This window comes from Helobdella robusta, assembly GCF_000326865.2.
Source record: "Helobdella robusta unplaced genomic scaffold HELROscaffold_12, whole genome shotgun sequence".
Classification (NCBI taxonomy): Eukaryota; Metazoa; Annelida; class Clitellata; order Rhynchobdellida; family Glossiphoniidae; genus Helobdella; species Helobdella robusta.
In genome coordinates this window covers 4474350-4493787 of record NW_008703664.1, presented here as the reverse complement: position 1 = coordinate 4493787, position 19438 = coordinate 4474350, and the positions used below count along the sequence as shown (strand labels likewise).

The 19438-nt window shown below is 34.8% G+C and overlaps 4 protein-coding genes across 4 annotated transcripts in view; 3 read left to right on the top strand and 1 right to left on the bottom strand.

Moving 5' to 3' along the window:
• Positions 1-1802, top strand: part of HELRODRAFT_168135 (hypothetical protein) — a gene marked incomplete at both ends in the record, with an annotated part of 3978 nt that extends 2176 nt beyond the window's left edge. Inside the window, 2 exons of the mRNA XM_009013811.1 lie at positions 678-827; positions 1617-1802. Of these exons, the coding sequence (XP_009012059.1) occupies positions 678-827; positions 1617-1802 (336 nt within the window). The remainder of the gene's footprint in view (positions 1-677; positions 828-1616) is intronic.
• A 4802-nt stretch (positions 1803-6604) lies between these two features.
• HELRODRAFT_168134 (hypothetical protein) lies at positions 6605-7489 on the bottom strand (the record flags this gene model as incomplete). The annotated part of the gene is made up of 3 exons (XM_009013810.1): positions 6605-6929; positions 7159-7373; positions 7454-7489. 3 exons carry the CDS (start codon positions 7487-7489, stop codon positions 6605-6607), a joined length of 576 nt encoding a protein of 191 aa, XP_009012058.1.
• Positions 7490-8203: 714 nt separating this feature from the next.
• On the top strand, positions 8204-10987 carry HELRODRAFT_168133 (hypothetical protein; the record flags this gene model as incomplete). Its single annotated transcript, XM_009013809.1, has 8 exons — positions 8204-8396; positions 8739-8871; positions 8944-9113; positions 9661-9840; positions 10235-10332; positions 10454-10497; positions 10666-10709; positions 10890-10987. The coding sequence occupies 8 exons, from the start codon at positions 8204-8206 to the stop codon at positions 10985-10987; spliced, it is 960 nt and encodes a 319-aa protein (XP_009012057.1).
• Positions 10988-11744: 757 nt separating this feature from the next.
• Positions 11745-17167, top strand: HELRODRAFT_168132 (hypothetical protein; the record flags this gene model as incomplete). Its single annotated transcript, XM_009013808.1, has 9 exons — positions 11745-11796; positions 12141-12411; positions 13414-13585; positions 13924-14042; positions 14850-14912; positions 15427-15520; positions 15669-15869; positions 16820-16927; positions 17084-17167. 9 exons carry the CDS (start codon positions 11745-11747, stop codon positions 17165-17167), a joined length of 1164 nt encoding a protein of 387 aa, XP_009012056.1.
• Between the last annotated feature and the right edge of the window lie 2271 nt (positions 17168-19438).

Here is a 19438-nt window from a genome sequence, read left to right as displayed (position 1 = left end):
TGGTGAGGATGATGTGTGGGGTTAAAGTGAAGGATAGGAGGAGTAGTACAGAGCTGATGTCAATGATGGGACTGAATGAGGACATTGTGACATTGATAAGGAGATCGAGATTGCGGTGGTATGGACATGTGTTGAGAAGGGATGAAAGGGTCGGGATTAGGCGAGCGTTGGAGTTCGAGGTTGAAGGAGTGGTAGGAAGGGGTCGTCCGCGATTGGGATGGAGAGAGCAGGTGGAGAAGGACAGGGTGAAAGCGGGGTTGCGTGATACTGAGGCGAGTGACAGATGTGGATGGAGTCGAGGGGTATTTCGGTTTCATCATAGGTAGCCAAACGGCAACCCCCGATCTCGGGGAAAATGCCGTCTAAACGTGTGTTGTTTTGTTGTTGTTGGGATGACTGGAAGTTGAAAGAAAATTTCAAATCTCAACATTCTGCAAAGCACACAACGGACAAATGCCCACGCAAACATTTTCCTTTATTACATAGAAAGTATTATTCAAACAGCTAATATGCTCATAAGATTGTTAATTATATGATAAAAGTTTGTTTGTTTAAAAGAAATAGCTTTATTATTTTGAAGACAATTTTAACTTTTAAACATATAGTATTTAATGAAAACTGAACAGCGTCTAAATAATTTTTTAAATCAAAATAACTGGCCTTATTTTTATTTACAGGATACATTCACCTTTGAAGACTTTTCTAGCATGTCACCTTCCACTGCTTATCAGGTCTTCAAAGCTAAAAGTTCCTATCCTTTGCACCTGGCCATCAGAATGCAAAGGGAAGATGTCGTCTTTCTTTTTATGATTGAATTCCATTCTCAGGTTAGCATTTTTTTGGCCAATTTTTATTATTATTTTTTATCATCAGCTGAAATTGTGACTAAACGATTTTGACTAGCTAGTTGTTATCAATGATCTATTTTTTTCTTCATTTATACATCTTTATATATTTTTATATAATATGTCCGTTTATACTTCATCTATTTTCCCAGTTTATCTTTCAACAATTTTGCTAAATGCCTCATCATTCCCTTTTTTCCTGTGATTGCTCATATATATTGCACCATTTTAATAGCATTTTCATCATGCCCAATTTTTTTTGTTTTCAGTTATACAATTCAATTTTCGTTTAGCGTCCAGAGACCCAGGACTACTAACTTGCACCATTTATCTGGTATTTTCCGTTCTCGAAAATTTACCAGTACATTCTGTACATTTTATAACTGATTCTTCTACTCTTGCCATTCCAGTTGGAATTCCATTTCGATAGATTGGTTGAAAGCTTTTATTTTTAAATGAGCTTTTTGAAAAAGGGTCCTACAGAGCAACAAAATGCTATATTTTTATTCCATTTTCTTTGCGCTTTTTTATTTTTCATTGTTATTTAACTTACTTTATAAATATTACGATTTCCTTATCTTCCAGATCTTGTCTCAATAATCTTTGACATATTTCTTAGCTTTGGACTTTTATAAATAATTCAAAGACAAATTGGGAGCCGTTGAAATGTTTTTAGGAAAGATTGAGACAATGGGAGGCTCCTAATTTACTATTTTTGATTAATGATTTTTTTTAAATTAATGATAAAACCTTTTACATTTTTATTATAAGTTGCCAGAAAAGTTGAATGAAATGGACGAACTTGGAGATCTGCCCATTGACCTTGCTCTTATGACCAAGCAAGAGGGCATCTTGAATATTCTCATTGAACATGGAGTGGATGTTGATAGACCTGATGACCTTGGACACTGTCTTTTGCACAAGGCTATTAACAGAGGCACTTCAGTTTTTTTTTAAATTTAATAAAAAGAAACATATGATGGCCTTTCTCTCTCTCTCTCTCTCTCTCCATCTTTCTCTACCTCTGTTTCTCTCTCTCTTTCTCTGTCTGTCTCTCTCTCTCTCTCTCTCTCTCTCTCTCTCTCTCTCTCTCTCTCTCTCTAACCCTGTTTCATTTTCTTCATTTATATTTATACATATATATTATATAATTAAATATATTATGTGTTTGATATTTTGTATATTATGGAAAAGTTGGGTTCTTTTATTATCTAGGTATCTAGGTACTACACTAAGTGAGGGGAGTGGATTGGATAGAGCAGTCGAGAATAGAATAAAAGTAGGATGGAAAAAAATCAAAAAAAAGGATTTCAGTGCTGTTGCTGTGTTCTTGGGGTATACCATCAGGTCTGAAGAGTAAGGTATATAAAGCATATATATGAAATTGTCTGTTGTATGGGTTCGAAACTTGGGCTATGACGGCTGAAAACTTAAGAAGGCTGGAGAGAACTGAAATGCAGATTTTGAGAAGAATGATAGGAGTATTCTTGAAGAATGATCTTAGTAATGAAGCAACAAAGAAAGGGTTGGGGATAGATGAGTTGTCATATGTAATTAGAGGTATTAGACTGAGATGGTTTGGCCATATGGAGAGAAAAGAAAATGGGGACTGTGCGTGCTTAAATTTGTTATTATTAGTAGTCTTCTCTTATTGTGTTGATTTGGATTTTATTCTGGTAGATCTAATTATCCAATAATAGTGAGTTTGCTCAGAACACTCTTTTGTGGATAATATGCTTATCACGTTAAATTTATTAGTGTCTGACCGTAACTAAAATTTTGAATCCGAACTTCCGGCCATGAACGAATCCTAATTTTCGGCCATGGTCCAGGTTTTAGCCGAAACAGATTCTTTTTTAAAATGTTAAAATATGTATCGAACATCAAAACATATGACATGCGGTCAACATGTATCGAATCAAAATATTAATACTAATAAAACAGAACACAAGATAAAATTTACTAGCAAAATATTTTGATAAAATACATATTAAAAACTTGTTTTTATTTTGTACGCATGTTTTAATGTATGATTGCTTTCTCATGTATATTATTAATATGATTGTATATAAGATTATTTGCAGAAATTGATTGCGAGGTATAAATTCAATTTGTATTGGTTTTAAACTAATGTATTGAGTTATTTTTTGATAAGAGAAGGAATGTAATGTAAAAAAGTTTTAGACTGGATTTGAAACTAGTGTTGGCAGGCTAATGAAGCCATAGTCACAAATGCATAAATCTTGCCGTAATTGGCCAAAACCGAACTTTCGGTCGATTTCTACTATTTATTGATTTTGTTGGCTTCTCTGCTGTTAAGTAAACTTGAAGCATAACATGCATCCGTCTGTTAGCGTAACGATGTCTACTTTGGTAAAAGTGTAATATGTAAACTTGCTCGCAATGCTCCTTGTTATTAGATTATTTATAAATTATTTTCTTCTCTTAAGACTATATTTTAAATTAATATTTATGCTGACAATGCTGGCGTTTTTATTATTCCAGTTCGCTGTTGAGTGATGAATTGATTAATTATAATCTAAAACTGCTACTGCTACTTCTAGAAATAAATTTTGAAAAATGTGCTCATACTTGTCTTGGCTCCGAAATTCTTTCTAAACACTAATTATTGCGCTTTAACATCTATCTTTCATTTGTTTATGTGGAATTAATTTTAGTTCAAACATTATTCCATTCAGGTTTTTTTTATGTATTTTTCATACTCTTTCTGGAAGAATTTATATCGTATAACAGCAATTCTTTTTTAGTTTAGTGATCAAGCAATTTTTAATTTTGTTAAGTTGAGTCAGCACAAGTATGTGTTTAAGTGTTGTCAGCACATATTTTTTCAAATCAAATTAAAATAAAGTTCTTCATGTTATCTCATCATCTTCAATCGTCTTTGCATTACCATCATTAATTTGTACAGGCGACGAGTACTCAGCTTCCTTTCTAATTAACAATGGCTGTAATATTAACACATCAACTTATCACGGTACGTATTTTTTTTTGTTTATGAATCACAAATAAATTTTTGTATTTTCTTGCATGTTATGACACTCTCTGCGTCTGACAGAGAGAATGAATTTTAATAAAATCAAAAATAATTCACTAGAACTATTTTATTTATATAAACTAACAACATAGTATAACATAACGTGGTGTCAATCAATCAATCCTCGTTTATAGTTTCCATCCGTTATTGGTCGGACTTTTTTTTATTCCATTCATCAGCTTCTGTCTCCAAGCCGATCTATCCATTGCGTCTGTCTCCTTGAGACTAAGTGCCTTCAAGTCCTCCTGGACGCAGACCATACTGGTCCAGGACTTTTTTGGGCGACCTCTTGGGCAGGTGCCAGGCACCTGGTGTTCAGTAACGGAAATTATTGTATTGTTTTCGCTTCACATGGCCAAACCATTGCTGGCGATGACGACATGCATCTTTCAACGTGCACAGTCCCGATCGGTTCAGGATCTCGGTTGTATGGATAGGGTCCCTTAGGTTAACATGCTGCATCCAACGAATCATCGTCATGTCAGTTTGGTGAAGCTGCTGTTTGAGTTTTGTTGTCATCGGCCACGCCTCTGCACCATACATTAGAACAGAACGTATAGCTGTTTTGTATAGTTCTGATAGCAGCGGTAGAAGAATGCTACGCCGTATCAGTACCGAGGCAAAAAGGTGTCATCTGCCCCACGCCGCACGTATGCGTCCACGAACGGCGGCATCAGCTGTTCCAGTACAATCCAGCATATCTCCCAAATACTGAAATGAAGTAACAGTTTCGATCCCGGTAATCGTATCATTATCTGGGCTCCGTTGTCGCGGGTTGATGCAGGCGAGGTTTATGAAATCAGTCACTTTCCTCAGTGAGCCGGTAATTCTCGAGCATCGTTTGTGACACCACTGCTGACATCGTAAGCATTTGATCGAGTTGCTTCCAACTCCAGCCCCACACACCGAACATGGCCAGTGACCAGAGACCACAGGCTCAGCGGTACCACTGGTGATTATAGTTTTTGTTTTGTCAAGGTTTACCTTTAGCCCGTGTTCGGCAAACTGAGTATTCCAGACCCCAAATTATCTGGTTGCGTCTTGTTCCGAGGCCGCCGTCAGGACGATATCATCTGCATATATCACATTCCACATGTTATCTGAGCGTATCGGTTTGGTTATTTCTTCCATCACCGTGATGAAGAGCAGGGGGCTGAGTATTTATTCCTGATGGACGCCGATGTTAATATCAAATTTATTCGTGTTACTGACCAGAGTTTTTGTGTTAGAGTACGTTGCCATAACCAGCCGAACCAGATATTCGGGAACAAGCTGTCTACGTAGACTCCACCTGATTGCCTCACGAGGCACTCTGTCAAAAGCCTTTTCCATGTCCACAAAGACAGTCGCTTTTGCTTTGCCATGTATATGTATTTTTCCTGTAGTTGACGAATGATGTAGATAGCATCAATGGTAGATCCCTTGCCATGAAGCCGTACTGGTAACTACCTATTAAAACGCACGACAAAAGACTTCTCTCAATAACTTTTTCAATAACTTTCAGGAGGTGTTCCAGAAGACGTATACCCCGATATGAGGAGCATTTCAGTGGGTCTTTTTTTCCTTTATATATCTGCACAGTTGTGCTATTGTTTTATTCCACTGGTAGTATCGATTGACTCCACATTTCCTGACAGATGTGTAAGAGGGCTCGGAAGCCTGTCCCACCAGATGCCTTGATGATATCATTTTTAAGTCCAGACGGACCAACCGCTTTAACCCCCTTTATTGCCTTCAGCGCATTCGTAAGCTCCTCAGCTGTGATGCCCTGAATCGGTCCTTCCACCGGAAGTGCATCAAAGTCCACCTCAATAGGGTTTATTTCATTCAATAGCTGATCGAAGTAATCCTTTCAGTGATCCTTCACTTCGTTCTGCAAGGTTATTATGGTGCCATTATTATTCTTTATGCATGTGGCACCAACTATACCCTTTTTCAGTCTTTTGGCCTGATTTGCTATTAGGTAGAGTGACCGAATTTGTTCGTCTTTACTTCCAGTCATTGATTTGCACGAGTTATCGCAACCTGACATTTCGCTTCTGTGTTCTTTGATCAGTATGTCTTTTGATCTTCTGTCATTGTTTAAAAGTGCTTTCTTACTGGCAATACCATTTTGCACCGTTTTGTTCCACCACCAAGTTTCGCGGTTGTGCAGGCGTTTTGGTCTATATTTTCCATATACAGCTGTTGCAACGTTCACTAGAGTGTCCTGAAAAGATTTCCAGGTTATGTCTACCTTTTCCAGACGATCCAGCTGTGTCGATACCAACTCCTCGAATTTCTCCCCGAACAAGGGGTTCTTCAGTTTCCATGTCTTTATTTTAGTAGGCATTCGATCAGTCACAGGGCATGATCGTTTTATGATCATATCGGCGACCAGAAATCGATGTTGAGGGATGCATACTTCGCCTGGAATGACTTTGGTATTCCTGAAAATTCGTCTATGTTGTTGTCTGACGACAATAAAGTCAATTTGTGTTCATGACATCCCGCTTTTATATGTGATCAAATGTTCTGCCCTTTTCTTGAAGTAGATGTTCAACAGGGAGAGTTCATGGCTTTCAGCAAATTTCAGAATCCGTACACCGTCTTCGTTTTGAGACCCGTTGCCAAAGCCTACATGGACACCGTTGAACCCATTTGCTTTATCTCCAACAGGGCCGTTGAGGTCGCCGCATATCAGTGGTATCTCTGATAATGGTGTTTACCTGACGGCATCTGAGAGTGTGTTCCAGAAGTCATTTTTGGCATTTTCAGATTCATCGGTCTGTGGTGCATATGCAGAGAAAATTGTCAGAGCCTGGTTTCCAATTCTGAGTTTCGTGAGCTGATTTGAGAGTAACTTCCAGTACATTTTCTGCCAGTTGTTCCCGTATGAAGATTCCCATTCCATTTTGGCTGTCTTTTGGCTATTCCAGAACAACTTGTAACTCCCAATGAGAGGGACACCATTTGATTTCCATCTTGTTTCCTGCAGAGAACAGATGTCAACTCTTCGCCTTTCCAGCATGTCGACGATCTCTATGGAGCTATCCAGTATTTAAAGTGCCAAGTCTGATATTCCATGAGAGGAAGCCCGATTTTTCGCAACATTCCTCCACTGTTGCGTACTTTCTGGATATTGTCACCTCTTGACCATTTAAGGTTTTCCAGGGAATATCTTTTTTTTCATCTTTTCTTTTTTTTGTGATGACATGGAAGATGTTTGGGTAAAAAAATTTTTATATATGGAATTGCCCAATTCTTAACGATAACCACCAGTTATAAGCTGTGGGCCTAGCCTTTTTGCTGGAAGCGCATAAGGCAGTGCGGTTGCAGTTTATCTCGTGCCCAAGGGAGCACTGTATAAGCAATGCACCTAGCCTTTGAGTCAAAGGTCTATGTTCCACAAGGCAGTTGATTTGGAATAGAAGATTATCCGCTGATGATGCCGTTGTCCTAGGATCTTTCGCCTCTTTCACCGTTGTCTTCTTCTGGTACAGTTGGTTTGCTCCATTTTATTCAATGCAATCTTAGAAGGCCACTCTGCCAAGGACTTCTCCCTACCCACCACCTGGGGACGCGCCTCATAGCCAGTGCACCCCAGCATGAGTAGTGCACCCCAGCATGAGGAATAATAAAGGAACTAATACAGGTTTTACGAGAAATATGACAACTTACCCAAGAAATTTTACAACATATCCAAAATATATTTTTATATTTTTTATACTAAGACAATTAAAATATGTTCAATTATAAATGTAAAATATTTTGGATACGTTGTAAAATATTTTGGAGATGTAAAATTTCTTGGATTCCTTGGGTGAAACATGTTTATCATACAACTCCACCTGCACCATCCATTTCAACTTTAACACGAATGAATTAATATTACATTTAATTAGTCACAAACAAAAAAAATACACAAACATGTGAAAACATTAATTTTCCCATTATTTGAAATTAAAATTTCGGTTTTGTTGAATTATAATTATTGCTTCGAATTTGATTATTTAATTTTAAATCAATAGATTGCAATGCAAAGATGTTTATGCACTGGGTTTCTTATGTTCATTTTAAATGATTTATGATTCCTTCCACACAGTTTCATTTTCCACTTTTGGAGTTTGCGGTGTCAGTTTGGTTCCCAGATTTGAAGGGGGATATTGAAGTGATTGAAAGAGTCCAGCACAGAGCAACAAAATTAGTTCCTTCTATAAGAAATTTTGCTTACATCGATCGTCTCAGAGAATTGGATCTAACAACATTGGTAGAAAGAAGAAGAAGAGGAGATTTGATTCAGATATTCAAAAGCAAGCACAAAATGGACAGAATTAATTTAATAAATCAATTTAATAATGTTGTAACTAGAACGCGAGGTCACAGTATGAAATATTACAAAGAAATAACAAGACATAGAAACAGAGAGAATTACCTATTCAATAGAACAGCAAATATCTGGAATTCATTGCCAAATGAACTCGTCGATGCGCAAACATTAAATAGTTTTAAAGCAGGTATTGATTGTTGGATGAACAATAATCAATCAAAGTATCGGCTGTGCTAGCATGCCTGACAGCATGCTCTCTGGATAAATTTACAGAACAGCATTACTACTACTACAACAACTACTACTACTACTACTACTACTACTACTACTACTACTTTTACTACATTTTGCTACATTTTGATACTAATGAGAGAATTGTAAAAATTTAATGTTTTCAAAGTTTTTACTTAAATGCATCATGCTTATTACCATATTTGGCTGAGGTCATTGGGATGCCTAATACGATAATACAGCGTATTTTTTAAATGTAAATTTTTAGTGTTAAATTTATTTTTATTTTTTTTTTTAGATAAAAAAACGCCGTTGCACTTGGTGGCTTCGTATTTTTCAAATTTATCACAGCAAATGGATGGAATCTGCAGAATAGCTAGCAAATTATTAAAAAACGCCTGCCATTTCAATGCACAGGATGCTAAAAAATGGTTTTTGTTTACTTTGTTGTTTTTTATGTTTTTTTTTTAATGATTTCTTTCGTTTTAATTAATGATCTAAAGCACCCCATTACATTGTGCCGTGGAGAAAAATAACGCTGGAGTGTTTTCGCTGTTTATCGAACAGCCAACCTTGAACCTTGATGTTAAAAATTGTGATGGTCACACGCCTCTCTGGCTCGCCCTGATTACTGGAAGTCAGGAAGCCAATAAAGTAAACACACAATTTCCAAGTGAGAAAGTCTTGCATTTTGAATTAAGGTGCATTTTTTGTTACTGTTTTAGCATTCCAACAAACCGATCTAGCAAGGCAAAGCCTTAATCGAACGATCTACTAACCAAACAATTATACTACAATCTAAATGACTCTTGTCATTTATTTTCATTTTTAACTGGTTGTGAGTTCAAAATTGTTTCGGATCTCATTTATAATTTTCCTGTTGTTTTTTATCATATTTCTTATTAAATAATGTCGTTTTAATGCTTTTACCAATTTTTGGTGTCTTTTTTCTTTTTCACGTGTGCGATGATCGGACTCAGTTGCTGCACACGGAAAAGCTTCCCGTTGTGTTACAAATTTTGTTTTATTAACACTAAATTTATCATTTTCATAATTTTTGCCTTTTCCGTTTTGTTTTTTGTGTTCATTATGAACATTTTTTATTTTATTTAAATATCAATAAATTTTCAGCTATATCATTCTTGCTTTCAGTGTTTTATTTTCATAGATTCATTTATGCTAACAAATTTTGTAAAATTAATCTACTTTTTTACCTCTAGGCAACGAGGTGGTTTCGAATAACATATCACATCGTTTATGTTACAACGAGGATTACGATGACGTTTATGATAATGACAGTAGAGATTGTGACGATGACGATGATGGCTTTCCGGAAAATTCTATGGCTAGTCAACTTGTATCTCACGGTAGTTCGGTGAACGTTCGAGATGAGGAAACAGGTTACAGATATACTTTTTGTACTTTTTGTAAATTGTTCACTTTACAGAATATACCGTGAATTTTCGAATGCAATACACATCTTTTTATCAGAAAAATATCATGACAGATGATGCACGTGCACATAAGCGCAAACACTTTTTTAAGCTTTAGATTGACAGGCGTGCGTTATATGTAAAACTAATTTGACTGATAAATTGGTTAATGAAACTGAATTGTTGAAATTAAATTAATAACATTGAATGGATGAAACCGATTGACCCATTTTTAACAGCTTTGTTAACAGATTCTATAGTTAAATTGGACTCTTTTCTATTCACTTTTTTGATTAAAATAAATGAATATGTGTTTACTTATTTTTGAAACAAGTATCAACAAACTGAAAATCTTATACAGGCAACACAATGTTACACGAAGCTTGTCTTAATAAGCTTGTGAACGCAAGTATTTTTCTTATAAAGCATGGAGCTTGTCTTGATTCCACTAACCTAGATGTTAGAACAATCATACTATTATTTGCATACACTTAGAAATAAATATATATATATATTGTAAAATTTAATGTAGGTTATTATTTTCTTCATTTTTCTTAATTTAAAAAAAAATTGTTTAAAGGGTGAATCCCCTTTGCATATAGCGTGTAGACTTCATCTGTTAAGGTTAGTCAGATGTTTGTTGCATAATGGTGCAGATCCTAACCTTCAGACTTTAGTTGGTTTGGGGTGCTCATTGACTCCACCATTGTTATCATCGGTGTCTCCGTTTTCATCGTGTTTTTCATTTTCGAATGTGGTTACCAAACAAACGCCGCTGCACATGTCGATCAGGTGTGGCTATGCAGATGTCGTCCACGTTCTTCTTCAAATGTGTGGTTAGTCAGCCATTTTTTTAATTTCCAATGTTTTAAAAATTAAACTAAGCTTTTCCTCTCAAATTTTCCGTTTTATAACCTAATAATGCAACCTTCTACTTTACTGATATTCAAATACTATGGCAAATGATTATTCCCTTTTTGGATAAGTACCACAGACAAATGCATTTACCTGGGCAGATTTGAACGTGGCCTCAACTATTAAAAAAGAGAATCGAACCACCCCCGAGTCGAACTCGAATTCTACTTACCTACTTAAGTTCGAACACGAATATTAGTTACGACCGAACTGAAGCCTAACTTGTATTGTGACGAAACCGAACCCGAACTTTGAAACTGGACTGAGCGGACTGTTCTAATCTTAACCTCAAATTTGCGGTGTTGCAAATTTTGCAATTCACACATCTTTAAAACCTGCATGTCACTCAATGTACCAACTGGGATATGCTATGCTATATTTTAAAGTAAACATTGCTGATGTAATGATAATGATGATGTTGACTTATAAAGCGCCATGGCAAGCGACTGAGACGCCCTCGAAACAAAAAATATCCTCTGTCAAACGTTTAAAAACGTTTTATCAAAATAAAAAGTTTCGCAAAACACTTGTTAAATTTGTAGATTTTATTTTAGGCTTTTCTCCAAATCAGTTTATATGCAAGTAGTATATATTAATCGATAAATGTATTGCGTATATGCAAAATGATTTGAAGTGAGAAGAATTACCATCTGTCAATTCATCGGAAGAATCCTCCTATTGTACAATCTGTGGTAGAGTTTGTAAATCAAGAATTGGTCTGTTCAGTCAGAGAAGATCATGTAATAAATAAAAAGAATTCATAAAGTGTGATACTGCTGGGCGTATCCATTGTCTTTCGAGACAGAAAGGAGCCATATATAATATATATACGCATGTTTTTAGTATGTTTCTGGTATTTATTACCTAAACCGATTTTTTGGGGATTTACCAATGTCCTAGTAAATACTGTTGCATCAGTTTTGAGAATCCCCGATACTTCGATAATTTCAGTAGACATGGTAGATTTCCCGATACCGACTTCGGTTTTTCCACGGTCCCGATTTACAGGTGCTTGCTTTTGTTATTGCATAATTTATGAAAGTCGAACCGAACCCGAACTGTGCTCACGATGGAAACAAACCAAACTAATCCCAAACTTTACTTGGGATCAAGCCGAACAAAACTCAAACTCTACTTAAGGTCATCTTGAACTATAGATCTAACCGAACTGAACTGAATCCTAACTTTGAAAAAAAGGGTTCGATTCCCATCTCTATTAAATACAAACAAGTTAAAAATTTTGCCAATATTTTTATTATATTTTAATTGTTATTCTTGAAAATTTTCAATTAAAAGTTTTTTCAATCCACTATCAATTCTGACATGAATAAAATTAATCGTTTTTAATTTAGGAAAGAGGCTCAGCCAAAAAAATACTTGTAGTTCTGTGAAAAAAAATGGTAAAACGTTAAACCTGGCTTTGAAGGATTCTGAAGGACAGACGTGTTTGGGTGTGGCACTGTGGAAGAAATATTACAGCATGGCTCTTCAGCTGATTAACTGTGGTGCATGTTTGGATGATGTGGACGACAATAATCTGACACTCCTTCACCAAACCATCATCAACAAAAATTATGAAAGTGCTTTGTTTTTGATTGATCAACAAGCTGACATCAATATAAAGTTTGTGTAAAAACTTTTTTATTTTAATTCTGTATTATGTCATGGTTTCATAAAAAAAATTGTTAAAGCTGAGATATTTCAACTGCTCTGCTGTTCAATGATGCCAGCCTGAAACAGATTTTCATCTAGTAACAAATATATCAGTTTGAGTTTGAGAATTTATAAAATTCGTAGAATTTATTGTTAATTTTGTTAAAAATGTTTAAAACTTCAAGTTCTAACCCATATTACTGAAAGGGTGAATTGACCACTATAGTTTGAAAGTGGTGTAGAAAGTAAAAAAAAATGTTCCAAAATTGACAAAACAGATGTTCTTTCTTAAAAACATTGTAGCAATATTATTTCTTCGTTACGACATTTTATTGTAAATACGTTTTATTTTGGAAACTTGACCGATTTGTCCTACTTCATTATTAAAATCCGAATAACATATTTTCAAAATAATTTAATTTCAAATTGACTTATCGTCAAAACAATTTGCTTTTAAATTTATTTTGAACCTGATTTAGCTACTTAAAATTGATAGTATCATGATTCAATTTTTGATGTAAACATTGAAACGCTATTTTATATAAATTTTCTTAATTAATTTATCAGCAAGCGTATATGCATGAAGAGACAAATACTTTACATTAATTTTCAAGGGACGAAGTAGGCTCTGCAGATAAAAACAAAGCAATTTGGGAAGAACGCGAAACGATTTTAGGTGGAAATTTGGAGTTGACAGACATTTTGCATTCAGTGAAATAGCAATGCAAAAAATTTGTTTAAAAATTTAAAAGTGAAAATTAGGAAGGAGGTTGAAACGATTATCTGGACGAAACTTCGAAATTGGCAAATATGGAGTTTTGTGTCCAGCATCGATAAATTGATCAATTTTTTTTATTTGCTTAATCTTTGTAACTTTGTTTTTAATTATTTAACAAATTTACTAAAATTAATGGGTTGATTATGTGATGGCAAAACTATCAACTGGTTGAAAATTTTGTTCATCATCTTAAGAACTCCAGACGGAGTTTCGTGTTTGGAACTTTCTCTCGATTCCAATTTGCCCGATGTTACTGATCGATTGTGTGCAGCTGGATGTAATACCAATGTCATTTCCGAAAAGGCTGGATGTTGTTTATTGTGGAAAGCTTTAGATGCCAAACTTTTTGCCTGTGCACAAGTTTTGGTCTGTTTTTTTATGATCTATTTTAAATTTGCTAAATAAAATTTAATAAATGAATTAAATTAAAATAATTATTGTTTGCGCCATTTCATTGACACTTTTTTGTTTTTTGCTATTTTCTTTTGTAACCTGAAGCAAATTATTTTTCACACAGTGGTTATTCAATAAAACATTGCAATAAAAGTACAGTATGTAGAAATTGCAATAAAATGGCGCAAATAAGTTTTTGTAAAATATAATCAATTTAATGCTTTTATTAGACCATATTAATTTTTTTTGTAGTAACCAACAAAACTATTATACATGGGTTTAATAATAATATATAATTATGGTGTTGTCAGATTAGAAACAAATGTGATGTGGACAGTTGGTCGGCAGGCCCCAACAATTGTCGACAAACACTGTTGCATAAAGCCATCGATGAAAACAAGGAAGATGTTGCATGCTTTCTCATCAGAAGGTTTTCATTTGCTATTCATGTTTTATTTCATTAACTTGAAGACGTGAAGAAAGCCTCCCTGCACTTAAACGCCGTCGAGCTGCAAAAAACAAACATATTTCATTAACACTGGTCGGTACATTAATTTTACAGCGATACCAATAATGTTTATAGGTGATTCATTCTTCGAACATACCTATTTTGGGTTATAGCCAGTACAAACATTTTTCTGTTGTAGATGAGATTTTTAGACTTGTAGATTTTTCTGTTATTTATCGGTCAGAACTTTATTTATGCACCCAAATTTTGAATTTTGATATTTTGCCGACAGTTAATGGTTTTGTTTGAGTTGAATGAGGCTTTGGGTCACGTTTAAACTAAATGTTATATTTTCAATGTCTTCAGTTAACATTATTTCTAAATCGAAGCCATGCCCTAACTGAATAATAATTCAGGTTAGGTAAAAAATTTATTGCGCAAAACAGCAAAAGATATTTAAACATATACATGTACAATATATAAAAGTGCGATACATATATAAATATACATATACAAGTTCGACGTTCACTCCGTGTTAATAAATTAACGTGTTTACTGTTTATCTTATTTTTGTTTTGTTGCACGTTACACAACTCCTCTTTTAATAACAGATTAATTATTGTTTCAGCAGTGATTCGGACCTTATATAAAACCCAGCAACACATCTTATTTCTTGCATTTAGATAATCGTTTCCAATTTTTTTGTATGTTTGGTTGCCGAACGTAGCCGAAAATCAATGATATAAAATTTTACAAAAACCTAAAGACAATTTAATGTTTACTACACAGTTCATGTGACGTAAATTCTCCAAGAAAACCTGGTCCTAATGGCGAAGGGGAGGAAGAAGCCAGGTAGCAATCTTTTTCAATTCTTTTTTTAAACGTATGTTCTTCTCCAATCATCGTCAGATGGAGCCAAATGTATTTACACGATATACTTTAAAATATTTGGAGTTTTGTCTGCTTACAATTATTATCAGATAATCTTTTATAAGGGGCCTTGTTTAAAATAAGATAACTAAGATTTGTTATCTCAGTAGCTGTTTTGCAGCTTGAGTTAAGATAGAAAGCAGTTCAGTACAAATCTTGTATAGTTGTCATCATGTCGTAATTATTGGAAGCTATATATGTTGAGACAACGTTAGCCTGGGTTGAATATATTACTTATTAGTTATTTTCAATTATTTTTTAATAATTTCTTAGTTATTCGTCGGTTTTTAAAATTATTTATTGAATATTTAAAATTACTTATTGACTATTTAAAATTATATATTAATTATTTAAATTATTTGTTGAACATTTTCAATTATTTTTTTAATATTTCAAATTTATTATTGATTATTATTATTAATGATTTGGTGAACAGGGATGACCAGGGTCCATTGCACTTATCAGCTTCGTGGGGTCTTGTTCAAGTCCTTCAGTGTCTCATTGAAGCGCAGGCTGATGTAAACGCGAAGGTCATCAGTTAATTTTTACTTTATATCAATGGGTTTGAATTTGAGTTCGCTGTTCTTGTGTATCTTACTTGGTTATTTTGTGTATTTTATGAACTGTTTCTCAGAGCACATTGTCACCTACAAGTCAAAGTATTTATTTTCTATGCAGGACTCTGAAGGTGATACGCCGCTGCACATTGGCATCAGGAACCAGCATCACGATGTCATTTTCCTGCTGCTTTCTCATCCCGTCTTAAATTTGCGCGTTCGAAACAAAAAAAATCAGACGCCGTTTTCTGTGGCGGTTGCAACTCGAAACAAGAAAGCTGCTCAAGCCATCATGAATAGAGATCCATCAGTAGCAGAGCAGGTTATATGTTCATTTCTGTTTATTGCTAAGTACATTTTAGTACTTAGCAATAAACATTTTAGTAAGCACATGTTATAGCTTTCTCAGCAAAGTGGCGATTCGATTTCGCAGTTAATTGTATTGTTCACAAATGTTTTTAGAAATGTAAATGAAGATTTGTTAAAAGCCTTGACTGTTGAGTGCACTATTGATTGAAGTTTATATATATATATATATATATAAATCCATACATATACACTTATATGATCCTGGATTATTCATTCAAGTGCAAAACTGGTGATTGAATTGTATTATATTTTATTGTATTGTGTTGCAAAATTTGTGGAGAGCTTTTTCTGAAAAACTTCAGAGGCGCTAACTTTGCTTGACTGTTGAATAAATGGTGTTTGAGGTGTACGCTTCTTGCATACGTGCTGAATACGTTCAACAGGCAAGGCAGTCCAAATTTGTGCCGATTACCATTGTTGAAGTATCTCAAACGATCTCTGACAAAAAGAACTTGTTTGAAAATGATTCTTTCTGGCATACAAAGCTAGTGAAGCTTATCGTTGATATATGCTGAAATGTAGTCTAGCCACAGCATTCGAAACAGACAGACTGCATATCATCATGAAGAGAAAAGTCGATGTCGTGCATTGCCACAATATGGACCAGCCAGAATGGACCACCACAATAAGGTTATTGGGGTGGTCTATTCTGCCTGCTACAGATGAAACTGGAAATGAGTGTTTTTGATGCATCAACGGTTAAATAACGTCTGAACTGAATGATTATATTTATGGAGTTGATAGAAGCATCGCTGGCAGAGTTGATTTACATGGCTAGCCATAGACAGATGAGGATCCAGAATGGCTCCAAAATTTTTACCGACACCATATGACACACCCAGATTTTTAAACTAAATCTGGTGATCCAGCACCGTGTCAAACGCAGCACTGACATCTTTCCAGCATAAAGGGTATCAGAAACGTCTGAAACCACGTTCAAAATCGCTGTCTCTGTTAGAAGTGCTCGACGAAAACCTAATTGAACTTTTGGAAATAATGAATTTTTTTCAGGTAGGCAGGGAGCTGCAAACGGTAATTTTTTCTATAATTTTTGAAAGGAGAACTAAACAACCAACCTGCAAAGTGGGATAATTCTTTGGCTTTCTAAGTTTTTCAAGAGCTTTGTGGAAGCAAATGTGTCCATTCGGAGTTGATCATCATCGTCAGAAGAGAAGTGTAAAAACTTTCTCTAATGGTACATCGTCTAAATTTTTATCAGAGATGGAATCTTTGACGGCTATTTATGTTTAGATGACCAAAATTCAATTTATTTTTACTAGCTTAGATTAGATTTTAATGTTGATAAAATAAATTTATTCTATCGAAAACATCGGAATATTTAGCATTAATATGCAGTTGAAGTAATGTAGATAGTCGCCAGTTGTCAGATCTAAATTTACTCGCCCTTTTTTTAAAGCGGATTAATGATATTAATCGACTTCAGATGATTAATTAGGTCTATCGCAATACACCCTTTCACCATGTTTGCGTTAAAAGTTGTTACGGAGTGAATTTTTGATTTCAGCACTTTGTATTTATGTATGTATGTGCGTTTGTATGTTTATTTGCATGTATGTATGTAATGTATGTTTTTATCCATCCATCTATCTATCTATCTATCTATCTATCTATCTATCTATCTATCTATCTATCTATCTATCTATCTATCTATCTATCTATCCATCTATCTATTTTCATTTCATTTTCAAAGTTTTATTCATAATCAACAACATATCAAATAATTGAAAAAAAGTTATGAAGTTGAATATGCGGAGACCGAATAAGACTGTTTGTCTTGTGGTGGCCACCGCAGGTAGATACATGAATAATTAATGGAATAAAATAAGGAAAATAACTGAAGCAGAAAGATAATTGAAGATAAATAAGTAAATGTTCGTGTCATTCATATATAGACATATAACTATGTTCGCTCAGTACATATATAAACACATAAATGTTTAACCATTCATAAAGACCATTCATCCGCATCATTTGTTCTAACGTATTCTTAATATAGTATTAGGTGGTGGAGTCGAGATCCAGTGTCAATAAAAAAAGCACGGGATTTTGACTTGAAATGTTGTAGGTTTATGATGGCTCTTAGATGGGGAGGTACAAGTTCTGTCCAAATTTTAGGACCTGTTATTTTTATGCTTGTCTGGATTAATTTGAGGCGAGTTTTGTAGATATGGAAGAGAGGGGTATGTCTAGTGGTTGTACATTGGACGGAGTTACTTAATGTGTAGAAGTTGATAAAGTGAGGTGGGAGAAGATTGTTGATAAATTTAAAAACGAATAAAGCAGAGTAGTAACGACAGATGAAGTTAAGTGGTAAAATTTTTTTTGCTAGGAAGAAGGGTTTAGTATGGGAATCGGGTTTGAGGTTAAAAATTAAACGTATTGATCTTTTTTGAGAGAGTATTAGGTTATTCAGGTGGCTTTTTGGACTATTTCCCCATAGTGTGATGCAGTAGGTTAGATAAGGGTAGATGAATGTGTAATAAAGCGTGCGAAGAGCAGAAAGAGAGAGTTTATATTTGATTTTGTAGAAGATGCCTGTGAGTTTGTTGATTTTGTCTGAGGTAGTTTGTAGGTGAGAATTCCATGAAAGATTTTCTGTGATGGTGATTCCAAGAAATTTGGTTGACAGGGTGCGGTTTATAGGAACGCCGTTAATTAATAGGTTTAGGTTAGGAGCTTGGTTGGTGAGTATTTTTGGGCCAAAAATAATGTATGCACATTTCGAATAATTTATGATTAGTTTGTTATTGGATACCCAGTTAGAGTATTTTTGGAGTTCAAGATTGATAAGTTCAGAGCAATCTCGTAGGTTATTGGAAGTGAAAAGAAGGTTGGTGTCGTCAGTACGAACAGTACGCATTTGGTTGAAGGCGTTGCAGAGGTCATTTATGTAGATAGAAAATAGAAGGGGTCCTAGTATGGATCCTTGTGGTACCCCATAATGAATAGGAGCATGCTTTGAAATGATGTTATCCATGGAAACATATTGTGTCCGTGATGAGAGATAGCTTCTCATCCAGTTGTGAGCTGTGCTTCTTACTCCGTAATGATGTAGTTTGTATAGGAATATTTTGTGATCGATGACATCGAAGGCTTTGGATAAGTCCAGGAATATGCCAATAGAAAGATTTTTGTTATTCATTTCATTTAGTATATGCTGAGTGAAGTCAAGAATAGCAAGCTCAGTAGAGTGGTTGGGTCTGAATCCGTATTGGTTGTTGCAGATAGTATTGTTGGAGCAGAAGAAATTAGAGAGTCTTTTAAAGAAAAGTTTTTCAAGAATTTTTGACAGCGGGGAAAGAATGGAGATGGGTCTGTAGTTGTTAATGTCATCTTTGTTTCCTTTCTTGAATACCGGTATGATTTTGGATATTTTAAATGAGTCAGGAAAGATTTCAGTGCTTAGTGATAAGTTGAAGATATGATTAAGTGGTGATATGATAGAGAAAATTATGCGTTTGATAAGGAACATGTTGAGTCCATCGTCTGCATAGCTCTTTT